The sequence below is a fragment of the Drosophila sechellia genome, chromosome 2L (assembly GCF_004382195.2).
Source record: "Drosophila sechellia strain sech25 chromosome 2L, ASM438219v1, whole genome shotgun sequence".
In the NCBI taxonomy this organism is placed as follows: Eukaryota; Metazoa; Arthropoda; class Insecta; order Diptera; family Drosophilidae; genus Drosophila; species Drosophila sechellia.
In genome coordinates, this window is record NC_045949.1 from 17,413,801 (window position 1) to 17,438,600 (window position 24,800).

The 24,800-nt window shown below is 40.8% G+C and overlaps 1 protein-coding gene across 2 annotated transcripts in view; it reads right to left on the reverse strand.

Moving 5' to 3' along the window:
- Positions 1-6,102: 6,102 nt before the first annotated feature.
- The window catches only part of LOC6614509 (putative neural-cadherin 2), a 119,068-nt gene continuing 100,370 nt past the window's right edge, over positions 6,103-24,800 (reverse strand). For both annotated transcript variants that reach the window (XM_032727620.1, XM_032727621.1), the window contains 8 exons: positions 22,237-22,657; positions 20,857-21,765; positions 16,536-18,861; positions 15,931-16,101; positions 13,584-13,825; positions 8,438-8,659; positions 8,186-8,359; positions 6,103-7,758 (listed from right to left, as the gene is read on the reverse strand). In XM_032727620.1, coding sequence (XP_032583511.1) covers positions 7,445-7,758; positions 8,186-8,359; positions 8,438-8,659; positions 13,584-13,825; positions 15,931-16,101; positions 16,536-18,861; positions 20,857-21,765; positions 22,237-22,657 — 4,779 coding nt within the window. In that variant the 3' untranslated portion in view covers positions 6,103-7,444. The remainder of the gene's footprint in view (positions 7,759-8,185; positions 8,360-8,437; positions 8,660-13,583; positions 13,826-15,930; positions 16,102-16,535; positions 18,862-20,856; positions 21,766-22,236; positions 22,658-24,800) is intronic.

The window sequence follows — 24,800 nt, forward strand, 5'->3', positions numbered from 1 at the left end:
GTAAGACAGTGGTATGTAATTAATTTTTTAAGCCCTGCACGTTTTTCATTGAAACAATCAAAAGATATTGACTTTAAAATGAGGATGCGCATTTTACCCTTGTTTGCAGACCTGTTTTAAAAACAGCTAAGAAAAATAAGGAGGTGGCGTCCAAAAAAGGCATAAAACCGCCAAACACAGCACGTGATAAACGCACTTTGCAGGTAATACCATTTAGCGAATGATGAACTAACACACTGGTAAAAAAAGGAGCAATTGAAAATAAATGTAAATTTGTGGGTAACTTTTGAGGATAGAACGATACCTTTCCTTTCAACAATATTTTGTAATACGCATCAATCACGACAAGTTTACACAAATCTGCAAAACGTTTTCCCACAGCACCACCGGTGACAGCATTAGCAAAATCAACCGATTTATGACAAAAAACCCACCGAAGAACAGCAAAAATATATTGCTACAACAACCATAAAAACCATAAAAAGCAGCAACAACAAGCGCAACAGCAGCAACACAAGAGGCCGCAGCAGCAACAATGCCACGCTTTTCAAAGTGCTCCCAAGTTGCCAAGTTGGAGACCCCCCCAATGGCGGAGTACCACCAGTTGCCCCATGACCACACCACGAAATTTGTGTGAGAGCCGTTTAGAATCGCGGTTATGGGGAGAATCGAAACGCGAGGAGGAGTTCAGTTAATAAACTTCTGGCTGGGCCGAAAACTTGGTCTAAACGCGGCGAGAAAGTTGGAGGAGCGCGGAGAAATTAGTTGGAAAGACGTGCGTAAGGTGTGTTGCGGACAGTTCCGCTTGAAGCCCGAAAACCAGGGGATCCAATGCGGTTCGGTCCCGGGATTCAGTCAGTCAGTCAGTCAGTTAGCCCGACGTCTCTGGGCTTTACACTGAGAGAAATTGGACGACTCAAATACCAATTTGAAATAGTCAATTTGATCAATTGAAATATAACATCAATTATCCAAGAATCTATACTTTTAATTTGTGTTCGTTTCATCAATGAATATGACAGTCTTGTTTTTGAACATATTATATCTTTGTTAATAATAAGTTAATATTAATCTTTGTTAATATCCAAAACTAACAAAGCCTGTGGAATATTTTTCAGTGTCCCTCCGTTCGTCATTCATTAAAACTGACGCGTCCTCTTCCAAACACAAAAGTTTTTGACAAAACGGGCTAGAAAATATGGCAGCAAAAAACTGAAATGCTTTTGGCTGCATTTTGGCCACGAGTCCGATAAAAGTGTCAGTTCCAAAAGTTTGTTCAAACGCAGGAGCATCTGGGCAACAGCAACAACAAAAATTAAAAGGGTATTTAGGCGGGGAGGGGGAAAATGTGAAAAGGGGACCAGAGTTTCATGGCTTTCCCCATGAAATTTGTGGGAGACAAATGGATGGAATGTGCAAGGAGGTCAACTGACTAGCCTTGATTGGACCAAAGTTTCCTCGACTAGGTGAAAATATTAGCAAGTATCCTCTTTATATTTCATTTGAAGTTCGTCTAAAAATTTTAGCGATGTTGGTCTGGCACATTTTATTATTTTATTAGAGTTTATATTTTTTTCATAAGAGTATATATATTAAGCTTAAGCCAAAAACTTTCAGCATGATTACATATGTAGGTATAAAACCTATTAACCTCTTAAGATAGAATTTAAAATGTTAAAATAGTAAGATAGATTAGGATCACTTTAACTATTTCTTTTTGTTATAAATAGGGACCAGACTTCCTAAATATTTACGATGTAGCTTTCTTCTTTTCAGCTTAAAGCCATTTTCAAAAACGATTGAAATGTGAAACCACTTTAAGAGTTTCAAGAGGGCCTTATCCACAAAAAAGCATCAAGAACGAACGGCATTTGCCGGTCATTTGGCAAAGGTCAACGACAAGCCATCACAGAAAAGTATAAAACTCAAACACTTTATCCAGAGCTGAACCGAAAATATTCTACAACGAACTCAGTCTCCAGTTGGAGGCTCATTATTGATTTTCAGCCACAGAGCAGCTGGGAGCGGAAAAAATCGGTTAACACATATTAAAATAAGATTAAAGTTGCTTGTTAGAGATGTCTATTTTAATTATTAACAAATTGTACATTGATTAAAAACATCATTAATTAAATATGTATCGGGGCATATGCCAACTTGCAGCTACTTCTCTTCGACACGAAATTATCGCCATTTTTCAGTTGTCATTAAAAACGAGTTTCAACACTCGACAGTTTGAAGTTAGGGATGAGAGGGTTTACTCGTTTTGTATAGTGATTTATACTTGCAATTAAAATAATATATATTTCGAACCCATTTAAACGCGGGTTTTGTAACTTCAAGCGGTAGTTATTATTGAATAAGGCTTTAAAAATAATATAAAAAATTGTACAAAAGATATATAAGATTAGTTTAAACTTTGTAAAAGTAGAAGGAAGCTTTATCGTCCTTATAGAGTATACAAATTTCCGTCTGTCTGTCCGCATGAACGTCGAAAGTCTTTGGAGCGGTGCAAGCTAGATTTAAAACTCTTTCTTGCCAATTTCCATCGACATTCCAAACAAATTTTGGAGCCCGCTGAGTAACGAGTATCTGATAGTCGAGGAAATGGAAAATATCGTTCTCTTTTGCTTTAATTTATCGTTGATACTTTTAATTACAGCAATATACACATTAAGCCTTTTCTGACCACCGATGTCTAGTTGTGGCTATTTCTACTCAGAGTATGAAAATGGTATTTAATTGAAAACTGATATAAAAGCGTATTATACCCTCGACTCGCGATTGAATTATTTACATTTCACAGTTTTTTACCTTCTTGTTTCCTTTTAAGCTGCTGCCTGTCAAAGCCGCGGTGACAATTTAGTAATTTAAATTGATTTATTTAACTAGAAATAAATAAAACTGGCAACACACGCCGCCGTCGGCCTACTTCTTCTTTGCAGTTCGCTCTGGGCCACGCTAATTAAATTTAATTTCCCACTGATTAAACGTATTTATTTCGATGTTTTCGAGCTTTCTGGTAGTTTTGACAGCTCTGCCAGGTATTTCTCTTCCACGTTGAATTATTAATTGGGTGATTGATTGTTACACTCGACGTGTGGTCCACGGCTGCTCCCCTCGAATTTCTGCGCTTCGTTTGTTTCGCATTAGCAGCGAGTGAAGTCCGAAGAACAACTCCGTGGGGAGCTAACTACTCGATGAGGAAGCAGCTTTACTTTTTTATTTAGTTGCCGGCCTATTTGGGCGTGAGAATCGCTTTTTTCTGGCCTCTTTCCCGCCTTTTTCCCGTTTCTTTAACAATTGTTTTCTTCAATGAAGTGGCTTGATTAGCTTCGGTGTCCGCGGTGTCAATATTAATGTAGTTTGCTGCTACGACGAGAAATGTATTGTACGTATGTATTTGGAATTACTTCGAAGTTTAAGACCGTTAACTTGAAGGTTACTTTAAAAAAAATCGGCAGAAATTGTACTATATTTGTGTTAGAATTTTAGTACACAAATCAATCGTAAATTTAATATTTTTTTGTACCCCGGAAAATCACTAAGTAAAATTATTGAACATACAACCTTAAAGAATAGAACAGATAAATATTTTCCAAATTGGTGTAGAACGAACAAATCAAAAAAAAAAGTCGTTTGAAGACTTTTTATTTTGCATTCAATGTGAGTAATATGAATTTTCCTTTTTAAAATTTGAATTCGGCAATAAGTCATGATGTTGCCAGATAAGCGGAGTCCGAAACTGTTAGTCCAATTGTATGGCACATAGGTGGCGCTATATAAAAATAAATAGTGGCAGAAACAGTCGCGCGCTGTGTGTTGATGAACATTTTGTTATATAGATGACGCTACGCACTTGATAACTGTCAAAAGCTAAGTGCGCCGAGGAAAGCAAATATTTAAAAATGCATTTCATTTTTGTAACAAAATTTCAAATTGAATTTTTTCCTAAAGCGACCGTTTCCATCTTTCTGTCACTCAAGTATTTGTTTATTGTTATATAAATAAAAAATATAATAATGTATATCCCTTATTTCTCTGAACACAAAACTCCCTTGCTCTTTGCCAACTTTAAATAATTATTCCATATTCCCATTATTGAATTGACTTATATCTTACCTATTTCCGTTTCAATAAATGTTCTAACGTGTAATTGAGCTGCATGATAATGTGCTTATTTATTCTGAATTTCAGAAAATATTCATTTGGGAGCTCCACTAACCGTGCTGCGCATTTGCGACGGCCATTATTGTTGGCCAAATGACGAGGTAAATACCTTTAATGCATTCGCTCAAAGTCCAAAGTTCACATCCCGCTCAACCAATATTCAATTAAAAATAATAACAACATCCAGGCTAATGTTCTCGGCTATTTTCGTTAAGTAATGGCCAGCGCATGGAAATGGAATGAAAATTTTCAAATGCTCAAAAAGGAGGATGCCGGTGGGGGCGGGGCGGCATTCTCGGCATTTTGCGGGCTAAAAGGTAATCCACAAATATTTTCAGACGCAAGCAAATTGGGGCCAAAAATAATTAAGCAAATTGCATGATATTTATTAATAATTTATTCTGTTCAGCGCGGAATATGCAAGTTCATGCGGCAAATCAGGCGAAAATCAATGTAATTAGCATTCATTTTGGATACAAATAATGCAGTTGGGCTTCCGTTCCGCTTCATATTCCAATTATTTGCATAATATCCTGAAGTGTAGCTTTTTAAAGTAAAATCGTCCTAAATTGGGTTTAAATAATATTAATAAATATGTTGCTTAAAAATAGAATGCTGGCGAATAGGAAGGACTTTCCTCTTTTTGTAAAACGTATGAAGATTCAAAGGTTGATAAACTACTAATTTACCTATAATAAGATAAATACTTTTATCTAAACATTTTTGATAGATCCGTTTCTATATTGCAGTGCAGTACAACTAATTGAACATGCACTAAACAGGATTTTACACCGTTCATCATGAAATGCTCGTAATTGATTGTATTTGATAATTAGTTACTCTACTAATGGGCACTTAAAGCATCGGTAGATATTATATTACACTGTTGTTCCTTTGAATTTGAAACTGGATAGATTCTTTCCCATTGTTGCTTAAACAAGCAGGCTTAGTTGCTGGAAACGGGATTTAAACTTTACCCAAATTAGCCAGTAACCTGTGTTTACATCCACAAGTCCTGTTTGCGCATCTGTGTTGTACTATTGTTGATGCCTCAGGCTGCGAATTCCGCTCGGAAAGACCAACCTTGGTGTTAATGCATCTAATTAGCTCGTTTCCAGGCAGCTCACATCCCTGCACTTGAACTATTGACTAGCGGTTGCTGCTACATTTGCAATCAATATATATTCTATATTTCATTAATAACTCATTGAAAGCGAATAAAGGTTACAGTAAGTTTAACTTAGAGGAACAAATTTGAGTCCTGGCAGAGTTACGGCCATCCCAGTAATCACTGTAGTGAGTAAAACACGATTTTTAACTTACAGTGATTTTTAACACTGTCAATATAAACCATCAATTTATCCCGCCATAAGGAAAGCCAACTGGGATGGCGGTGGAGCAAGGATATTTGAGGTCTGGTGACCATATTTCATATCGACGGCTCAGCCTGACTCATTTATTATGCACCGTGAAGTGTTTTCCCCCATGGAAAATCCACGGATGGGGTATAAAATAGAAGAGGGCAGGCGACCTGAACCGAAAAATTTCAAAGGTCACTGCTCAACATTTTTTACGGCCTAAAAGAGATTGCCCCCAAAACTGGCGGAGGTTCATCCAGCTGGCTGACAGCTTCTGGTTTTCTGTAAGAGGCAATCCATGTTGCCCTGTCAAACGCTCCGTTGAACTTTGCCTTTCGGAGGAGGCGCCCTAAGTGGCTTCCTTTCTGCGGCTTCCATTTGGACACCTTTGCCGGGACTTAGCGGCGCGTTTAGGACACCAAATGCCGCAATGTCTGGGCCGGAAGTGGAGGCACCAAGCATCATTAGGCAGTGTCAACAAGCGGATTGCCGGGTTGGCTGGCATCCAGAAGTCCTGGCGAGAAGTGCAGGCGATATTGGCATGGAAATTAGACCGTACGGAGCTTGATACACATATTTTTTTGGGGCTTTATTGATTTTTAAAAAATTATGCTTAAATGCTAGCTACTAACAAATTGTCCATTAACTAACGTAAATGTAATTAACCATTTGTTTCGTTTATGACTCATACTTTAATACATATTACAATATTATCATTAATATTTTCATTTTCTGTACGGTTGTGTAGTTGCTAGTAAATGCAGAAATATGAAATTGGTTTGATCAACACTCGTATTTGGTTTCGGCTTCCGTTTGTCGGTAATTAAATGTAGGTTTAATTGTTGTTAATTAGTCTATTAGTTGTTCTGTTTTGTTTCGTTTCGTTTTCATTTCTATGCTATAGTAGCCATTAATTTAGTCGTAGAATTACAGAATTTAATATGTACAAAATTATGTTACAGTAGAGCTTCCCCCATTTACCTTTAATTTTCACCAAAGTTAGTTATGATTTTCGTACTTTTATTAAATTTCCTCCTCGTTCTGCAAACTTTTGTGGCTGCGTGGGTTCGGTCGCAGCTTTCAGCGCTGTTTTCCCAGCCCGACTTTCCCGACTTTCCCGGTTTTCAGGTGCCACCTGGCTCCTGGTGGCAATCGGACACGTTCCCCAGTCGGCGGCACACAAATGTTGCAACGCTCCACATTTTCTGGGAGTTGGCCGAATTCCGGTTTAGTTTGGTTCAACTTACGTGGTAGAGAGTTAACGGCGTATTTATAGTACATGGTCTTTAACTAATGTATAGCAAGTTTTATAAACTCTTTTTCATTGTAGTATGCTTAGTGTACTCATATATAGTAATATAATTCGTAGAACTATTCATTGATTTCTCAGTTGGTTCAGTTGAATGTCATCGAGAAGATGAGCTTTGAAAGGAAGACACAGAAAGATGTTTGAAAGAAGGTGGCCAGGGAAAGTTATACGCCAAAGCGTTCCAGTGGATTCTTTAAGTTTTCAAAACTTAGTGGATACACTATAAATAAGTTAATACATCAATTAATCATCTTTAACCATTTAACAGATATACACAGTCATAAATAGTGAAATATAACAGAGCGTATAATTTTTATTACATTTTTCCCGATTAATTAGTGAAAAGGTAACCAAACGAACTCAACTGAGGAGTTTGAGCAAAATAGTAAATGAAGTGCCTCTTCTCCGAGGACCAGCTAGCATCGTATATGTGAGAAACACCTAAAACCTTAAGTTAGTCTTAAATTCCACAGTTAGCCACATGTACATACATTTAATCCTAACCAGACACACGAACACACAAAACACCTGTTTCGGTTTGAGGATTTCCCCCATCATCGTGCTTACAGCTGAAACATCATTTTAACTACAACTTAACTATTTATTTTTATAATACAACTTTGTCGACCTCGGGCAGTGGCATCAACCCACTGCTACCGCCGCCGCCTCCAGGACCTGCTCCACTTCCCGTTGCGACGACTGCAAGGACATTGCCTGGAATCCCAGATCCACCTCCTGCGCCACCGCCTCCCAACGGCGACGATGATGAGGCTCCAGGTCCATCTCCAGATCCTCCTCCGCCATCCGACGGCAGCTGGCTGCTGGCTTTCGCCTTATCGTGCACGTACATAGCGGCCAGGGCATTGAAACGTGGACCCCAGTTCTGTAGATAGTTAAAGTCTTGATTCTCATCATCGGTGCCTGGAATTGCACAAGGGAGAGCAGTGAGTTTAAGCGATTTCTGCGGAAGGTGGGGCAGAGGATGTGTCGGAAATGGCCGTAAAATTACGATATTTGATTGAACTCCGAAATCTAATTCGTACTCAAGGTGATTTTAGATAATTTAATGGCAGACGGGAGTCAAGGGACAATTTCGATTTAAATTTTTGCCAAGGTAGAACATTCAAGTAAAATGGTTCGTATTTAACCAAGATTTCTCTTTAAAAAATTAAAATATAAAAATCTTCTTATAAACCATACAAGCTGGTATCGTTTCAATACAAGAACATGGTGAAGTATTCAAAGTTCCTTGAACTAGAATTGTTGAGTTTCGGCTTTTTCCGTTTAAAAGACTCCAAATGCTTTCTCTGGATTTACTTAAAGTGCTGAAAACATAAGAGGTCCTTACCAGAGGCCAGCGAACTCAGCGACTCGGCGATGCTGCCGCTGCCCTCGAAGGTGAAGTTCCGCAGGTCGTCGAAGGGCGGTGCGTTGTTGTCCTTGTCGATGCGCTGCTTCCGCTCCTCCATCAGATAGGCCACGTTCAGCTCCTGGCCAGGTGGCAGCAGCGTCATCACGGGATCTAAGTGCAAACAACCGCCCAATTACTTGGCCATGTCCCAGCCGGGATTCGGGCACTCTCTGTGCCCCGTTTACTCACAGATTATGGGCATCTTGCAGGCGGCGATGTCCGGCGGTCCTCCCTGTGCGCTGATTGGTATTTGCAGTGGCGTTATGTCGAAGGCCGTCATGTCGTCCTCGCCGCCGCCCTCGTCCTCGTAGCTGATTACCGTCTCGCGGACATCCTTCTCGGGTCCGGAGCGCTTCTTCTTCTTGGTCGTCTTGCGTTTGCGACTATATAACACGAAGATCAGTGCGAGAACTGGAAGGTAAGTAGAGAACATAGGTTAATTAGAAGATTCTTACTGCGAAGAGATTCCCCTATCACACTAGCAAAAGTATCACAATTATCTTAATATAACTAGAAATTAAATGGAGTTTTAGAGTTAGTCAGTTGGTGTCACGATTTTATATCTATAGAATAATGAGTAAAATCTTTTCATCTTTTCAAGAATCTTGTCTAATATTTAATTCAATTTTGAGCTGGGTAGTTATATTATCATTTAAAGTATTTAGTCTTCTTTCCTCATAGTTTCTTTTATCTGCCTCATCTTAACTAAACATTTCTGAACACCACCTATTATTGTTTTTCTCCTGTTTGTCCTTTTTATGTTTTATGTTTTACTTTTTTTCGCAATAGAAAAATGAGCCGGAATTGTGCAACAAAAACCTAAAGCAAGAATGGTAGTCTGTTGGGTGTCTGTTAACTGTCAGTGCCACAACAACAGCTTCATTTTCATTTAATGAAGGTAATTAAATGTAGGAAAAATTGTTGTCTTTTTTTGCTTTCGCGTTTCCACACTTCAGCTTTATGCAGAAAATAAAAAAGGATGCTTAAACTTTTTGAATATGAAAGCGTTGGGATGCTTTTGTAACCATCCCAAACATTACATGAACATTTATAAAAAAATATTTTTAACAGAAAAGGTAGCTAGCTTCGGCCAGCCGAAGTTTATATACCCTTGCAGTAATGATAAAAAATATGATATTCTTTTTCTTTTTTTAAATTAATATTGTAAAAGTTTTTATAAAAACTATTATATAGTCGTCCGATTTTAATCGAATTAAAACCGAAATGATATATTGCCAAAGCTCCCCATGATTAAAACCAACGAAGGCTTAATTTATCTTTCAATTTCTATTTATATTATATAAATTGTAACTATTTCTTTGACTGACTGATATCAATATACTACTGCAAGTGTGTGAAAAGGATGACAGCTCTGGTTTTGATTAAATTAATTAAACAATAAAAGGTTTCGCTTTAAATGAAATTTAGCAGACCTTAACAAGATTGTGTTCCCGGAAAATTGCAAACAAATAAAGCATCAGACATTTAAGCAGATAATGATCCCAAGGCCGCATCCACTGCCATCAATTACAGGAAATCAACTCGGCAGTAGAGAAATGCTTTATGCTCTCTCCTTATAAATGAACTTTGTGCCTGTCTCTGCGAAAGTCAGCTGGCAGTTATTGCAACTAATGAATCCGCTTAGCGCAGAAGAAGTGCTGGGGCATTAAAAACCAAAAAACGGGGTTGGGCAATCCCAAGGAAACATCCTTGGCTGGCTTGTCATTTTGGAGAAGTCGTGCCAGAGTTTTAATTATTTTTACTTAGCTGTTTGCTTAACCCCACAGTGCCGGAGCCCAGTTAATATTCCTGTCAACTGAAGCGCAAATGATAAAATGCAAGTCTACGAGTGAGTTTCTCTTTTTGCGGTCGTCTTTTTATACTCTTGCAATGGGCATTTTAATTTCAGTCAGATACTTGCAACGCAGTGAAGAGAGCATTCGCGCATATATATTTCTGATCAGTATCAACAGCTAGTCGATGCTCGTTCAATTCTAAGCAAACTAGCTCCTAAGTTTTAAATCTGTCTACGTGAAACTTTCACAAAGGTCTCCTTTCTATTGGAAGTGAAAACATGCTGAATCTGTAAAATGTATAATTTGGGATGTATGCAGTCGGAAAATAAATTAAAAATAATAAAAAAGAAAGCGTAGTTTCGATGTATTTGATATACAAGGAATTCACTGTAAGGGAATATAAGCTACGGCTTGCGGAAGTTTTGTATTTCATGTTTTTTGTATTTCTTCTGAGCAAAAGTCCTGTTTACCCGACAAACAGAAGGAGAGAGCTCGTTAGTTTCCGAGAATATGTTGCAGTGGTTGAGTGGAGGGAACTTATTAATAACTTTATGCTACTTAAGCAAACTAAAGTATAAAGGCAAACGAAGAAAGGACACCGAACTTAAAAAGTTTTCATGCTACAGCGACTCGGAGTCATTCGAAATGTGCATTTGGAATGCGAATGTTTTTGGCCGACTTGTAATCCGCTTAGCTGCAAATGACTGTCAAAGTGGGGAGCCACTATGTTATCCATCCATCGGAACACCCACTACCATACACCCCGATTCAAGTCGTTCTGTGTGAGCTGGAAAGTTTAATGCAACAATTACAGCATAAAGTTGCAACAGCAGCAGGACGCAAAACCCAAAGCCACAACCGAGCACCGAATTGAACCGAAAATAGTTTACTACCAGTTCTTGGCCATGGCTTGAAGTGCATTAAATTTGTCTCTGGCCGCAGAAAGGAGCGACAAAACTTTCTAAATTATCTTGCCGCTCAAGTTTTGCTATTAATGTGCCACCCCATCCAGAAAGAGCCAACAGAAATCTTCGATAATTCGTCCAAAAGCGAAGCACACCGAATCTGTTTTCGAAACTTTCGCAAATCAGAGAAAATTTCATAAAGTTTGATCATGAGCCAGGACAATTTTTACTTGTTTTGGCAGCCGTGGATATAAATTCGCAGTTGGGTGTAGGGAACTAAGAAGCAAGATGAAACAAAAAGCGTCCACCTGTTTTCAAAATTTAATTTCTCTTAGAAGACCAAGCAGCAATTATAAACACAATTAAATTGGTACGCCAACGTTAAAACGTGCTAAATAAATATTTTTTGGCCAAGGAAAGTTATGAATTTAATTTCCCCTCGAAACGTGCTGCAAAATCCACCTGCCCAACAAAGCACTAAACTTAATTATCAAGCTGACCGATCTGCTCCTTTAATTTGCACCAAAAATACCTTATGAAAACCCATTTTAAAGGTTGAAGTTTGGTATAGATGGCACTGTGTTTTGCTAAGCAGGCCAGGGCCAACTGTTCATTCATCAACCTTTAATCAACATTACCTCCGACAAGAAAAATAAAACAAGACCAAGAGCCCGAAAAAGTGCTGCACAACAGCCGGAGGAGCAGGAAGAGGGGGCAGCATCGTCTAACCTACATAAAAACTAGCAAAAACAAAGCCAAAAATATCCTGCAAGATGAACAAAAGCCTTGGCAGGACCGAAAGCTCTTTAACGGCCTTTGTTTGCACTTAACTGTAAAAGGACCAAGGACCGGGTAATATCTTGTTGCTGCCCGGCCTGAACTTGCTGACCAGGTCAGCTCATCAAGCTTGTAGTTCAGTTCCCCAGTACACTTGCTCCACTCGGACACTTGAAACTTTATGCTAAAATACAGTTCAGCGATTCACAGATTACACTGGAGCATCCTGAGCTCCTGCGCACGAACAGGACATGAAAAAGCGTCGACTGTAAATAATGCTGGATAATTATTTAGTTTGTTTTACCACCACCCCTACTCTCCCCCAACACCGGAAGTCCGGAACTTTACGCCACTTTACGGCGAATCAACACAAACTGGCTAGGACAGGACTGCGGCTGTCAGATTTTATGTCTTCGGCTCCTCAGATATTTTCACATCATAAAAAAAAATTGAAAGGACGCGCCGCAGATGAAAGTACTTCTGTGCGACGGCTCGTCGTTTATTTATTGCGCCTATTTTGCGGTTTAGCGGTTTTATGGCCACTTTAGGCCTTTGTTTTCCCGCCCGCAGCGAACTGTGTAATTATCTGCCTTAGCAGCGACTAATTAGCTCGGCCCTGGCCTTTTGTTGTTGCCAGGATTGTACCCAGCTGCAACTTTGGCGCAAGTACTCATTAAAGTTGGCCCAAACGTGGCCGGATAAATCAGCGTCACTTTTAAATGTGGCCCAAAGTAAATGGCCTACGGCGTTTGCCAGAATTCACCGAAATATATGTGTGGATAAAAGCCATCCGAAACAGGGCCCAAAGTGTGGCGCTAATTGAAAATCCCTTCAAATCCCAGACGAGCTGGCGAAACGAAAATAGATTGTCGTGCATTGCGTGCGAGAAAACGCATTTGCATTGGCCTGGGAATCTGTGAAATGCGGAGTGGCAAAAATAACCAAATGGCCAAAGCCACTTAACACTCGTTCGCAAAATCCATTAAGTGGCCACGAGTTTTCTGAAATTTTATTCTATTCTCTGCGATTTTTTCGAGCAATAAAATGGTCCTAATTGGCTTAGGCCGCGTTTAAAAGCCAGCTAAAAGCTATAGTTTTAGTTTTTTTGTGCCTAGGCTTAGACTAAAAAAATATTTAATTAATTGGATTATGAGTTTGTAATTGCAAATAATTGCGTATTTAAATAAATGGTTTGAATTGTTTATCAATGGATGATTTTTTAGTTTAGGACACCAATTAATGCGTATCTGTTAGAATAGGGATTATATATAGAAAATTGCTTTTTGTTTACGTCTTTGAAATTTCCTGGAAAATTTCTACAAGCTCCTCAGGCAGCACGAAACTTTCCTGCACTTTTTGCCAAGCTTAATTAGCCACTATGCAAATATTTTCATGCTCCTTTTTTGCCAGCTAAACCAACAAATTGCCCCTGTCTGGGCATAAAAAAGTGTTGCAAAAATAAAGCAACGAATACAAGATTTGTTGCCACTTTATGTTGTTGAAAATGCATGGCTGCCTCCCATGTTAACCCCTTACCTTTTTATTTTTTTAACCCCACTCGGCCGCGACTGTCCAAACAGATGTCAGTGTCGTTGTATTTTTTTCGGTTCTTGTTATATATTTTTTTTGGAAGACGGGCTTCCCCCAGCAAACTGAATTAACAAGGAAGAAGGGTATGAGTTTTTGGGTTGGGGGCCAAGCAAAAATGTTGCTGCTTAAGCCGCTTAATTGTCACACATGAATGGGAAAATTCGGCGAGCCGCTTAGCGACTCAGTGGGTGGGGCTTTGGGGTGGCACGGGGCATTTAGTCTTCACTTGCGGTCACCCCTCATCTTACCCCTCACCCCACTACTTACTCAGTATGATAATCAGGCAAACGAATATGGCCCCCAGGGCGCCCATGCTCAGCTTCAGGCGCTGTCCCTCCTGCACCAGCTCGCAGTTTTCGCCCCAGTAGCCCTCCGGGCAAATGCATCGGTAGCGGAGCCGGGGCTCCAGATTGATGCAGGTGGCTCCGTTCAGACAGGGCAGGTCCAGGCACTCGTTGCGGTCCACACATCCCTTGGTGTCCGAGGACATGATGCGACCCTCGCTGCAACTGAAACGAAAAATTCGACGGACGGGAGAGTTATTACGAATTCAGAGGCGATTACTGCAACGGAGGGCAAAACGTATGCCACAGAGATTTCCCTCCTTCTTTTTCCAAACTCTCGACTAAATAACAAAACACTAGGATGGGATGGAAATTGTATGCTTTCGAAAGATTTCTCTGCTACTTTCTTCTCAGATTTGGAAAAAAAAAAACATTTTAAAAATACAATGCATTTGCCACTCCTTTTTCGGCAATCCTTTTTTTGTCCTTTTTTTAATAGCGAAAAAAATACCAATTAAGAAAAAAAAAAAACTAAATTATAATACAATAAAATAAACAAATTTAAGTTTTTTTGTACCACATTTTCAATTAAAAATTAGTGTAATACTAAGAATAAGAATAAGTTGTACATATGTGTATTTAAAGTCAGTAAAATTTTGAAACCATTTTTTGTATAAAAAAAAGGCTTTCGGAAATTTTAAGCGGAACATTGTAAAGTGCGCTTTTGTTCTGCGCATCTCTCCCCGAAATAAAACTTTTTATTTTCACACAAAGTTGTGCAACCAAGGGATAGAATAATTTCCCCCATGAGCGGGGGCCCTCTCAAATATTTTCCAAAGCGCATTAAGGGCGTGAAGTTTTGGTTGGACTGGAATCCCTGGACAACTCAGCGATGGGGAAATTAAAGCTTTAAGCGCCCCTCGCACACATTGTGCACATTTAAATTGAAGTCATTTCGTATTCCAATTGAGGACAGCTCCTTGTCCGACATCTTAGTGTCCTGAGTGAGTGACACAAATTCCAGCAGAGCACTGCGTGAACTGCTGCCCACAACTGGCAACGAAATTGAGGCTAAAGTAAGCATAATTTATGACACGTCGCCACCTGAAGCCGAGGCGTGTGACACTATTTAAATTTCTTCGTTTCTCCTGAAAAATCAAAAATAAAAGACCGCAAGGCTGCTATCCTGGCGAACACGTGTTAAAAAGCAGCAGGCCCAGATGTTCCTGTTCCCGAAAGCAAATGGAGCGAGAAGCTCACAGCTGGGGTGCTTAGTCTTCTCCCCCGAATGGCGGAGGAGCGAACAGGACATGATGCAGTGCCAGATTGAGTGTCCTCGCCGCTGTCGTCGGCTCTCAAATGGAGTCACTCCGCAAAACTAATGATGTGGAAAATGTGCTCTGCTCTCGGCGAGGGAACTGCCACTTTCATCGCCACATTCACCAGCTCCCACACCTCCACCACCACAGCGAGCCATCATCGATGAGGTGTTGCGGAGCAGAAGCTCCAGGATCACGAGTCGTGCCCCAGATTTCCTACCAACCCGCCAGTCGGGAAAATGGGAAAATTTCCATGTGCAAACACTCGGAAAATACACATTTTTTCAAACAATATAGTCGAACCGGGCTCAATGAACATGATGGAAAGATTTTTTAAGCTTAGGAACTTGGATACTTTGATAGAAAGGACTTCTACAAAATATTGAACTTATTCCGTAGAAGACACAATAAAACATTTAAAAGTAGTCTTTCATATTCTTTCTTAGTTATTAAATTAGTTCCTTATAGATTTTGTATTTATTCAATATCTTTTATATTTGTTCATATTGTTCTGGCTGCATTTTCCTTAGTGCATATTTCCATTCCTTGCGGTGCCTGTGTTGCATGAGCGAAGGCAGACAGACAGGCAATGACAATTGATATTATTTGTTTTGCATTCGAAGTCAATTTGCTGTTTGGCATTGTCTGTGTGCCTGCAGTAGGAAAATGGCAGGGAGTCTTACTCGGAAATAAATAGATATACATCTATAGCACTCCAGGTTGCTTTCACCCTAATGGCATTCAGTACCCAAAGTTATGCTGCCCTTGCACAGGACTCACAAGTCAAACAAAACTAAAAGTCTGCAAGGTAATTAGGTAAATTCGATATTCTATTGTCCAATAAATAGTTATTTTATTTGTAATTGATATTGCTGCGATTTAATTACTACTTTTGGCCTGCTTTCAAAGGCGAACAAAGTGAACTATAATTAAATTGGAAGCCCAATAAATTACTGTGCACCGTTCACAAAGCGAATGCCCAGGATTTGCCACTGCAAGAGCTATACTTACGTGCACTCGTATTCGTTCCACAAGTCGACGCAGTCAAAGGGATCGGGGCAGATGACATTCGAGCACGGCCTGTTCGAGGGGCAGTTGCGCTCCAGGTTGCGGGCCATCGTCGCCTGGCCCCATTGGGTGCCATTCATGGCGGGCGGCAGGGGCAAGTGCTTTCCATCCAGCCTGTTGTTGGTCGGGAGAGGGGAAAAAATGGGAAAACTACGCATGAATGCCGGCAATCGATGGGCTATAAAAGTGTGTCCTTTTCCTTTATCTTTGGTTAACAGATGTTAAGATGCTAAGGAGTACCATATATTTATTGGATTCCTATTCCCGTGTGCTTCTTTTTATCGTGCTTTAAGTGAATACCCCTTCGCTCTTAGTTTAACCAATTCTACTTTACAATTTGTGTTTCAATTCAAAATAGTCTGTGTAGTATTTTTTATTTTATTGGAGCTTGTTTTCTATTCTTAAATTGGTTTATTTACTTAACAATCTGTATTTTTGTTTGAGGTGAATATATTTTATTTTTTTAATCGAAAATACATATTTTGTATTACCCCTTTGGAAAGAGTATCCCTGCTACGCAATTGGCTCTAATCAGCATTTGAGCTTACCTGATGTCGTCCAAGCAGCTTTTCTGGAAATCGGACTGCACCTCAAAGGTCTTGATTCCCGTATACTCGGCCTTGCCGCCCGCATAAACACCCTCCTGCTTGTCGATGCTCAGCCACTGATGCCCTGTGAAGTGAAAGGACTCGTTGTAGCGCCGCGACTCCCCGCCATCCAGTTCCATTAGAGCTGCCGATCCATATCGACTAATGCGAATCACATGCCACTGGCCATCGTTCACTGCGATTGCGGTTAGGGTCAGCAGCTGCTCCTCGTTTCTCATGGAGTTCAGATTGTAGCGGAACTGCAGGTGGCCCCTTCGAAGTTCCAGGATGGCGTACTCCCTGTGGTGTTGATCACTAACCCGGAAAAGTTCGCCTCCCTGCTCTCGAGTTCGAAATCTCAGCTGCAACTGGGTGGAAAATCTGTCGGGCTCAAAGCTGAGGGCGAATTTCACATAGCTCTGGGCCTTGAAAGTCGTAGGAATGGTGGGTACATTACAGCCAGGACCCATCCAACCCGGCTGGCAATGGCACTTGGCCTGAACCAAGCTGGCCACACAGTTTCCATGCTCCCAACAACGAGCTGTGTGTTCGGTTTTCAGGCAAACTTCGTCGGTTTGCGGACAGGCGGGAAAACTATTCCTGGCCAAAGCCGGAAAAGCCAAATCATAGTGCTCTGAGTTGTGTATAACGTTGCGTATACAACCATCAAAGCCCTTTGAGCTGAAGGCATACTGCCAATTGTACAGGGTTTGATCGAAGTGCTGTCTATAGAGTCCGCCCAACTGAAGGGGTTGATTCAGATTTAGGGACTCAGCGAAGGGCGGAATTTGTCCTCTCGCCTGGCAGGCGTTATCATCGAATTCCGGCGGAGTGCCATCCTCCATTTCGGACACCAAGGCAGTGCGACAAAAGTCCACAACCATCCGGACATTTTCGGAGTCCCAAAAAATATCCAACCGATGCCAGACACCATCATCCAGGGTTTTCTTGGTCTTCACCCTCAGCTCCAAAGTTCCGGAGCCGAAATCAATGAGTAGCCGCGGATAGCCCTGCTCCAGTTCCAGCGCTATAAAGTCGCTGATCACGGTTTCCTCCGACTTTGGAGGGACAATGGGTCCATTGTAGAGTATCAAGCCGTCGGCAACGCGAGTGATAAACTCCAAGCTGAGATGCGATTCCTGGCAGAGTTGTAATGGAGGATACCATGCCCAGCCATTGCCACGAAAACTTCTCGTGGATTGCTGACATCGCGGGCCATTGTAGCCCACCGGACAGGCCACGCATTTCGGACCATTTCGGGTTTCCACACACCGACCGCCATTATAACAAAGGTGGGTCTTGCAATTGTGATCCTGGTATGTGAAGTTCCTCGCCCGGCAAACGCATTGAGCACTGATGTCCAAACGAACGCCCACCAAAGCTGTGCGGTTTACACTAACCGTATACGGTTTTTTGCCCAACTCCACTTTGGAGGTACAGGAATTGGAGCCACACTTCCCTTTACCTTCATGCAAGCACTCATTTATATTGACCATGGTTATGTTCAGGCCCACGTCTTTTTCAATCTCCTCACGATGCATTTGCACCACGCCATTCAGGCGGACTGCTTTGAAATATGGTTGCTGAGTTGCAGATCGGGCTGCAAAGTGAACATCGGTTAGAGGATAAGGAGAACCTTCCTTAAGTTGCACACTGAATACGTCGACATTGTCTCTATCGGTGTATAACAATTCGGCCAGCTTGTTGCGAAATCTCTCCAGCTTGGAGGGCTCTACTTGATTCTTAACCGGGTTCCAAGTTCTAACGAAATCCTCATCGGTTATGTGCGACAATCTCATGGAACCCGCCTGCTGAACGGCCTCTGCTGTAATGTCGCGTACTGTAACGCTGAGATTGGCAGGAATATCCTCCTGACCATGCTCACGATCGTAGACCTTGAACCGCAACTGGTAACGACCTCTTCTCGTTCCCGCTCTCATGGTTAAAATTCCAGTATCCGTATCCAGCTTAAATCTTTGGTGCTCCTGAACCTCCCAGTAGTACTTCTTATCCGGCACATCCCAGTCATCGGGATCATTGACATAGACCCTGCCTATCGGCGTATCCTGTGATTGTCCTTGGTAGTTATATACCAACACGGATTTGCTGCCGGGCTGCATTTTATTATCATTTACATCGCCGATGGTAACGGTTAGAGTACTGGTGCCCGTCATGGCGGGAGCTCCATTATCCTTGATCTCGATGGGAATGGCATAGCTCTTTTGCACCTCGCGATCAAAGGGACGAAGGGATGAGATGATGGCCACACCATTTCCATTGTCACCTCCTGAAAGGATAATTTAAATTAATTGTGTTTTTAGTAGCAACAGAAGTTATCAAAGCGTATCTAATAATGTAACTAAATTGATGGGTATAAATTGCGTGGCAGTTGAAGATTAAAGCGAATCAGTTTCCAAAATTCGGCAGATCGGAAACCGCGGTTCTACTCCACTGCATTTCCCAAACTAACCAGAAAACGATAAAATCAAACAACTTGCAATTCAAAACTGAACCACTTTTGCAATTTTCCCTCCGCTCGTCGGCACTCCATTCAATTCGATTCATTCGAGGCAATCGCCACACAATCAAAGTCGAAATCAAACGCTAAGCCAAACTGTGTTTGCATAGTAATGGTGATTGAATTATGTTCCAGACAATCAGCATCATCAGCATTGTTTGTGCCACAAAGTTAGTAACCAAAAAACAGAAAAAACACTGTAAAAGCCAACTGAGAGATAGAGAAATTGGTCAAAATGTGCCACAGAATCAGAGAAACTGAAAGCGATGGAACTGTGGACAGGACTCAGCCTCGAGGCTTCATCTCGGTTGGTGCAGTTGACCATGTCCGGACGGCTTTGTTTTCATTGCGATTTGGAGTTTTCCTTTCATGGGTTTTCCCTAAGGTAGGAGCATATGCACGAAACTGAAGTTCTAACTTAATACTCGTATTATGGTTTTTGCAATTTTTTCTATGCCTTTCTTAAGCCTAATACGCACATGAATGGAAAAATCCACGAAGTAAATTGAATCTGTGTACAAATATTTTTCCTTTATAATATTCTTAAAAGGTTTTGTTTCCAGTCAATCGGAAAAGTTGTTAACAAAACGTAGGCTTAAGGTATAAGGTTGCTGTTTTATTAAAACAAAAGATAAAATTAATTCCGAGAAAGGCTTGAGATGTCGTTTTAGTCTGGCTTAAGAAGCAAGCATATTTTCCTTTCGTTTCAATTTATACTTCCTTTACTCTAGGAATTCCTTGACGGAATAAAAAATTAAAAAAAACGTCTAGCACTTAATTATCTTTATAGTTAAATAAATAGGGCTTAGTGTATTATTAAGTCAGGTTGACACAGAAAGCAACTCTCTCAATCTTGATTTTCAATTTTTTTCTCTGCTCTCCTCTTTTGTAAAATGAAAATTGCCCTATACTTTTTGTGAAGCCATTATTGGAAGTTATTTGAAACAAAAACCCGAGTCCTGAACAAAAAACATTAAAAAAAAAAGGAAAACTCTCGAGAGCACCCCAATAAAATCGATCAAATGAAAGAAAATTTGAGGTGTCACTTGAATGCTGTCGCTGACATTGACAGCAAGTTTTTCAATTTTCTCGACCAGTTTTTCTGCTCTGCCAGTTTGAATTTCAGGGCACAATTCACGTTGGTATCTGTGTGTCCCTCTGCTTTAGGAACCTTCCTCATTGATGTGTTTTTATTACTATTTTTTTAATTTTTTGCTGACCTGGCACGTGTTTGAGTTTCAAGTGTCTCTCCAATAAATGATTTGACCCAAAAGCCTTTGGGGTGTTTAAGTATATAATTGATTTTCAGATGCTGAATTAATTATTGGTCCATAAACAAATGCAAACTCTAAATAAATAAAAAGTTAGGCTGCCTATTCGCTTGATATTAATTTGCATAATTACTTAAATGAGATGCGTAATTGGTATAAATTGCTGCAACATATCTCATTGAATACATTTTTAATCAGGCATATGCATTAAATATACGCTGTACTTTGTATTTTAATTTTTTAAGTGCTAGCGATTATTTCCCATTCGATTTTTTGTGGCGCTAATTCGACAGATGTTGGGCTTAGTGAGCGTTTAAACATTTTTTGCGTCATTAATAATGCAAAGCGATTTGCCCTAGGCTATCTTAAATACACGTGCTATTAAATTCACATTTAACCGTTGTTTTTTATTAAGGCCAGAAGTTTTAGATTGCAATTGAAATAATCAAAAAAATTTCGTTTTTTTTATATATATATGCTTTCAAGTACTTACTTCGGTCATACTCCACTTTAAAGCCCGCTCTTATTTCATCACTGGCCAAAGGATCCAATCGAAATGTAAAGGGTCCTCCATTGCCCCTTAGTCGATCATCAGGGTCCTTGGCTGCCACCTCAAGAATTTTTTTACCAGACACATTCTCTGGTAGAGTGGGCTTATAGGCCTGGGCAAAAGTCGGCGCATTATCATTGACATCCTTGACTATCACGGTTAGAGTTGCGGTTGCAGTTCGAGCAGGACTGCCATCGTCAATGGCTAAAATCTGAATATGGTGTCGATCCTGAGTTTCCCGATCCAGAGGTCTTTGTATGCTCACTGCTCCTCTATCACTAATGGCAAATTGTCTCTTGCGATTTGTGGAACGTACTATTTTGTATGCGACTTTGGAGTGACCGCCCTGGTCGGCATCCGTGGCCTTAAATTGCTCGAGAATCGTTCCCACTTTCGTATCCTCATAGATGGATACCTCTATGTGCTCCCTATCGAATTTTGGCACATTGTCGTTAATATCTCGCAGCTTCACCACCACCCAGGAATAGGCCACGTGGTACTTGTCACTTCCACCGGGTCCATCGTCGCCTTTATCATTGACCTGGATGCGGAACCGGAATCCACTACTTTGCAGCGGATCCTCGTAGTCCAAGGGCTGAATGATTTTCAACGAGCCCGTTCCATCGCCATTGCGAACCATCGCAAATTTATCCGCCCCGAAACCACTGTTTGGCACCACCTTGTATTGGAACGTGTTCGTTTCGTCCTCATCCTGAACCGTCACCGTGAGAATGGGCGTCTCTGGTATGTAAGTGCCATTCGTTTCGTCCACCTCCGTAACCCACTCGTCCTTGGTGAACTGCGGTGGCATGTCGTTGAGGTCCTTGACGCGAATGGAGGCGGTGCCAGTACCTGCGAAATTGGACAGCAAACAAGTCGGACGAAGTGCGTCAGTTGTGCGTCAATAACAGATAGATGCAGTGGAAGACAAATGGGCAAATTACTGGGGAACATTTGATTAACTTTTCAGTATTTGGTAAATTGGTGGTCTAAAGGATGAATTATGGTTATCTCAAATCTTAGTTCGATAAAAATGTGTACAAATACCATATACCTATTCCTTACCAAATTTATATTTTAATTTATTTTTCAACCAATCTAGACTGTATTTAATATCCTTTAGTACCAAGATTGTCTTATTTGTCTAATAGCTTGTATCGTATTTTCAAGTCCTTTGCTTTTTTATATAGAGACATCTTATAAGTATCGGATAAGGTTTAAGCGAATCAATAAATGCTGTCCTCTGGTCATCCAACACTTCTGAGAACTGGTACCAAGACCCAAAGGAGCGAGACCAATCACCCGGCCACGTGACCCACTCACCTTTAAGTCCACCGCCATCCATGGCCACCACCTGAATCGAGTAGTCGGGCGTTCGCTCCCTGTCCAGACAACAGACAGCCGTTTTGATGAGTCCCGTCTCCGGCTCGATTTCAAAGATGGGCGCCCCCGTCTCCTCCTCGATGACGTTCTTCTCAATCGAGTAGATTAGCTTGGCATTGGTGCTCTCGTTGGGATCGTCGTAGTCGACGGCGGACATGGTCATCACCGAACTGCCGGCGGTGCCGTTCTCGGTCACGTTACCAAAGTAGATGCCCTGCGGAAACTGCGGCGCATTGTCGTTGATGTCCTTTAGGTTCACCTGTATGTCCGCATAGCCTACCAGCCCCTCGCCGCCCTCGTCCTGGGCAAATACTGTGAAACGCCACTGTGGCCTCCCATTGGGCTGATCTCGGTCCAGGGGCTGTGGAATGGAAGTACACACGAATTATTTATTAACTGGATTTGGAAATAAGTACCAATTCGATGTCCAAAATTTATCGCATGACAACCATATTTTCTTAATTCCCTTTAATTCGCTTAATTAAGTAAGCACACTTTTACATATAGAACATTTTTTAGCTAACTCAAGGCTAACCGATTTCTTGGAGTGTATCGAAAGGAGATTTGATTTGGCAGCTGTTTGTTTGTTTGCAAATTATTTTATGCCCCTTGGTAAATTGTAACTGAGCCACAGCCACAGTCGGAGACCTTGGAAACCCTTGAGCCGTTGGCCATCGCTTGTTGTTTGCTCCTAATCTGGCTTTGGTGGCTTTGCGATTGTAGGTGGTCTTACGCACAGAAGTCTGTTATTAGATTTCTCATTAAATGAGTTATCCACACGAAATTGCATTGCCAATGACCAAATAAAAGCCATACATTCGATGAAAATTCCCCTTAGCATTCGTTTGTTGTGCTTTGCGTTTGTGTGCCAGTGTGTTGGCCCTGTCAACCATTTGGTCTTGGTCTGGCTTTGGCCCCTATTCAAATTACCCTTAAACATTGCTTACTCAGCTAATGCATATAGTACACACTTGAAATGTATTCAATGTGCTGGTATGTGTGGTCGGTTTGAAGGACAATTTGCTTTTACGATGAATTAATTCTGTAGTCTTATTGAAGTAAATGAAAGCTAAGACTTGTATTTATTCTGAGGACACAAGAAAATCTTCATATGTTATTTCTACGATCATATTTAAGTGGTCAAAAAGCTCATAGAACGAGGCAGAGTATACTTGTAAGTAAATCGGTTGTAACGTCTTGTGAAGTTCAATGTATTATATACATTTGCAATCGTGATGCTTTAGCCCTTCAGACATATTTTTAAGTAATGCGTATAATACATTATGCTGGTCAATAAATTTAGGTGTATGCTCCTCTTTGTTTTTGTATGTACTTCTATGTGGCCCAGATTTCATTTCACTTTTTTAGTAGCTAACCAGACAACGCATTTGATTGACATTCTCTCAGCTGTCGGCAAATAAACTTTAAAACCCTGCTCGCTCAATTAAAACAGGAAAAAATTGGCTTTACTGCCACGTGACACGTAATGCAATCGCAATTACAAATTAAAAGCCGTCAGCCATTCGGCGGCAAGTGGCATCCGCCAATCGAAGGACCTCGGATCCCTCCAAACTGAACTCTTTTTTTCCAAGCCCATTTTGCCGCTTGATTTTACACACAATTTTATGCCAGCCAACCGCGCACCAATTACGAACGACGAACGTCATTTACATGTGGTCGGTTGTAGAGCGTCAAAACCGCAAATGACACATGCTGTCGCTGCCCCGCCCACCGCCCACTAGCCCAACTAGCCCACTAGCCTAACCCTATCGCATCAGTGAACTGCCCCATCCGCCAGCAATAAAACAAATAAAGCGAACCGCCAGCGGCAACATTTGAACATTTTATGCAGAATGCGAATCGGAGTGGGGTTTTTTGTGGCTCGTACTTTGAACGGCTTCGGGATGCCCAATAGTGTTGGCACATATTTTCCAGCTAGATTCTTGAATTTAAAAGAAATCAATATAAGATATTAGTTTCATGTTTGGCTATATTAAGTGTATCTTTTCTGTTACTAGAATGTCCTTTCAGGTTAAGATACGAACTAGGATAATATAAGAATTGAACACCAAGTCAGAGTGTAGAACATATTGGCATTGCGATTGTGGTACTTGCTTATTTAAAATTACATGATTAAAATGATCTCAAAGTTATTAAGCATTTTAATTATTTTACAGCGGTCAATTAAATGAAGTTATTTTAATAGAGCTAACACTACCATGTTTGGGTTAACAACACTGAAACAATGCGTTTCGCGCCACTTTGACTCGTTTGTTTTTATGGACTTTGTATGAAATTAATTGGAGTCTATGTATCTGACAACCGACGGTGGCAGTTTTTTGCATCTAAATGACATTACTTTTTGTTCGTTCATGCACCATTGGGTGTGGCGTTTGTGTGGATGGCTGTGTGTGTGGTTTGACACAGTTTTAAATTAATCATACGCCACCGAACCGCGTGAAGAGCTTTATAATTTACAAAAGTCGCACAACCCAGCGTGGAAG